Source organism: Furipterus horrens, unplaced genomic scaffold (genome assembly GCF_987537825.1).
Source record: "Furipterus horrens unplaced genomic scaffold, mFurHor1.1.pri manual_scaffold_1, whole genome shotgun sequence".
Classification (NCBI taxonomy): Eukaryota; Metazoa; Chordata; class Mammalia; order Chiroptera; family Furipteridae; genus Furipterus; species Furipterus horrens.
In genome coordinates this window covers 207,998,707-208,002,441 of record NW_028327171.1, presented here as the reverse complement: position 1 = coordinate 208,002,441, position 3,735 = coordinate 207,998,707, and the positions used below count along the sequence as shown (strand labels likewise).

The 3,735-nt window shown below is 41.3% G+C and overlaps 1 protein-coding gene across 1 annotated transcript; it reads left to right on the top strand.

The window, feature by feature from the left end:
• Positions 1-461: 461 nt before the first annotated feature.
• SCG2 (secretogranin II) lies at positions 462-2,754 on the top strand. The gene has a single exon (XM_090269139.1). It carries the CDS (start codon positions 472-474, stop codon positions 2,314-2,316), a length of 1,845 nt encoding a protein of 614 aa, XP_090125265.1. The 5' UTR covers positions 462-471; the 3' UTR covers positions 2,317-2,754.
• The last annotated feature ends 981 nt before the right edge of the window (positions 2,755-3,735 follow it).

The window sequence follows — 3,735 nt, the reverse complement described above, 5'->3', positions numbered from 1 at the left end:
AAATTATTTTGTGTGTATATTTGTATGTGTGCATGTGTACATGCATGTTTTAAATTGCACCAACTAATCATTTTGCCAGTGATTTCAATAGGAATTTTATACAAGAAAACTAAAACTCATCTTGGAAAATCTTTTTGAAACAGAAACAATGCATACTAAAAACAAACTATGTGTTTTGTAATTAAAAAAATAAAATAAAATTTGAGAAACACCATATCAGTGTTTTTGTGTATACCATGCAAATTTGATGTAAATGGGTATTCATTTTGCCAGATTCCTGTGGTTAGCTTGTGAGAATCATGGAGGATATATTTATAGATTTTAAAAAACAGTCATCCTAGGTTTAATGTGAAGTAATCTCTGCTATGTTTTTTCCCCCTCAATGGCTTATTACCTCTTCTGCTATCATGTTTCTAGTCTGCCTCATTTGTGTTAACTCATGTTTTCCATCTTTAAGGACATCTTTGGAACATGGCAGAAGCTAAGACTCACTGGCTTGGAGCAGCCCTGTCTCTCATCGCTTTCATTTTCCTCATCTCTGGGGCCGGAGCAGCTTCATTTCAGCGCAATCAGCTGCTTCAGAAAGACCCAGACCTCAGATTGGAAAACGTCCAAAGGTTTCCCAGTCCTGAAATGATCAGGGCTTTGGAGTACATCGAAAAGCTCCGGCAACAAGCTCACAAAGAAGAAAGCAGCCCAGACTATAATCCCTACCAAGGTATCTCTGTCCCCTTTCAGCCAAGAGAAAATGGTGATGAAAGTTCAAGGGATTACCTGAGTGAAGATGAATGGGTGAGAATAATACTTGAAGCTTTGAGAAAGGCTGATAACGAGCCCCAGTCTTTACCAAATGAAAACAAGCCCTACACCTTGAGTTCAGAGAAGAACTTTCCAGTTGACATGCCTGATGATTATGAGACTCAACAGTGGCCAGAGAGAAAGCTCAAGCACATGCGATTCCCTCCTATGTATGAAGAGAATTCCAGGGACAACCCCTTTAAGCGCACAAATGAAATAGTGGAGGAACAGTATACTCCTCAGAGTCTTGCTACACTGGAATCTGTGTTCCAAGAGCTGGGGAAACTGAAGGGACCAAACACCCAGAAGCGTGACAGGGCTGGTGAGGAGCAAAAACTTTACACAGATGATGACGATGATATCTATAAGGGCAATAGCATTGCCTATGAAGATGTGGTTGGGGGAGAAGACTGGAACCCAGTAGAGGAAAAAATAGAGAGTCAAACCCAGGAAGAGGTAAGGGACAACAAAGAGAATATGGAAAAAAATGAACAAGTCAACAATGAAATGAAGCGTTCAGGGCAGCTGGGCCTCCAGGATGAAGATCTCCGGAAAGAGAATAAAGATCAGCCCTCAGATGATGTCTCCCAAATAATTGCCTATCTGAAAAGGTTAGTGAATGCTGCAGGAAGTGGGAGGTCACAGAGTGGGCCAAATGGGGAAAGAGCAACCAGGCTTTTTGAGAAACCACTTGATTCTCAGTCTGTTTATCAGCTGATTGAAATTTCAAGGAATTTGCAGATACCCCCTGAAGACTTGATTGACATGCTCAAAATGGGAGAGAAGCCAAACGGATCGATGGAACCAGGGCACGATCTTGAACTTCCTGTTGATGTAGATGATATCGCAGAGGTTGATTTAGACCGTCCAGATATGTTCCAGACTAAGATGCTCTCCAAGAGTGGCTACCCCAACACACCTGGTCGTGCTGTGACAGAGGCCCTACCAGATGGGCTCAGTGTTGAGGACATTTTAAATCTTTTAGGGGTGGAGAGTGCTGCAGATCAAAAGCCTCCCTATTTTCCCAGTCAGTATAACCGAGAGAAAGTCCTGCCAAGACTCCTCTATGGCCCTGGAAGATTGAGAGCAAACCAACTTTCCCAAGGAGCCTGGTTGCCAGATGTTGAAAACAGACAAATGGCCTATGGAAACCTGAATGACAAGGATCAAGAATTAGGGGAGTACTTGGCCAGAATGCTAGTTAAATACCCTGAGATCATGAATTCAAATCAGGTGAAGCGGGTTCCCAGTCAAGTCTCATCTGAAGATGACCTTCAGGAAGAGGACCAAATCGAGCAGGCCATCAAAGAGCGTTTGAGTCAAGGCAGCTCCCAGGAGACTGACAAACTGGCCTCGGTAAGCAAACGGCTCCCTGTGGGGCCCCCAAAGAATGAGAACTCCCCAAACAGACAGTACTTGGATGAAGATCTGTTGATGAAAGTGCTGGAATACCTCAACCAAGAAAAGGAAGAAAAAGGAAGGGAGCATATTACTAAGAGAGCAATGGAAAATATGTAAGAGGCTTCCATTACATGCCCTACTCTCACTCCTTCTACCCCAAGAAAACCCCGACCTATCTCTTTAGTGTGTTGACTTCTATCCTGTTAACACTGTAATATCTTTAAGTGATGTACAGGCAGATGTGTCCATTTCACTGGGGTTTCTGCTTCACTTACTCTGAGTTGTTCTCTTGTCTATTGATATGTGTAAATGTTATGACTTCTGGATAAAAAAGTAATTATATCCCCTCTTTAAGAAAGATATCTCTGATAGTGTTTAATAGTGTATCTAATGGTTGTGGCACTGTGGATGCTCACATATGATAAAGAGTGTCTTATAATCCTCTTGACAGTTTTTAATATCTATGGAATTATTTTGTTACTGTCTGTAGTGTTTTGTGGCGTACTGAAGCAAAAAAAAATAAAGCATTATAAATATATAGTTTTATTTACAAGGCCTTTTCTATTGTGCGTTTTATTTTTGATTAATAAATGTTATTTCTGGACAACTGTGGACTCTTCGTTCTGGAAAACCAGAGACAATGACTATGGAGCAAGCAGTATGGAGCCAAAAGAGAAAATCATCGCCTTCTACAGCCAATCCAGGTAAGAAATCATGAATCCTAAATGTATGATCATGCCACATGCATGTAGAATGCAACATCCTCTAATAGCCCACTAGCTAATGCTTGCTTAAGGTTTTTCTCATATATATATATATATATAACTTATGGAATAGTCTTTTGTTGTCCTATGTATACCTTTTACTCTTGATTTGTACAAATAAAAACATTTAAGTCTTTCACACACATAACCAACATTGGGGAAAAAAAAGAGCTGTGTACAAGGTGATCAGAAATGACTATCGACTTGGAAGCAGTCTATCTATTCCCAGATTATCATGGTCTCCAGAATACAAGGCTTCTGCCTCTTGTGTATGATTTGAGAGGGGTTAAAAGACCCTCAAACTCACTGTCAGCTAAGTAAATGGGCTCAGGCACGGTGGAGAACACACCACACTGCCCTCTCTCTTGCCCTAGTGCTGGGAGAAATCCCGAATGAGGTAAGCAATACCTACCTGTTACAATGTGCATCACTTCGGGGGATGGGGAAGGTATCAGCATCCTAACACAGCAATAGGAAATCAACATCAGCAGCAAGAAGATACACAGAGGAACACAATGATAATGGCTGTTAAAAAGCCAAGGAATAAATAATCGTCACTATTTATTGAGTGGTTATGGGGCACCAGACACTATATTAACACTTTACACACTTTCCTTCATTTGGTCTCTACCATACCACTCCCAAGGGTCTTTGATTTCTCTTTTACACCAGGAAAAACAAAACCCAGAAAGGTTATACATAACTTCTCCAATGTCACCCAGTGTGCAAGCTGATAAGGCCTGCAGTCTTAACCACTCCACTCCACTGACTC

Bases quoted from the DNA above. Each gene is read 5' to 3' on its own strand.
- SCG2 (XM_090269139.1), top strand. From the start codon at position 472: ATGGCAGAAGCTAAGACTCACTGGCTTGGAGCAGCCCTGTCTCTCATC.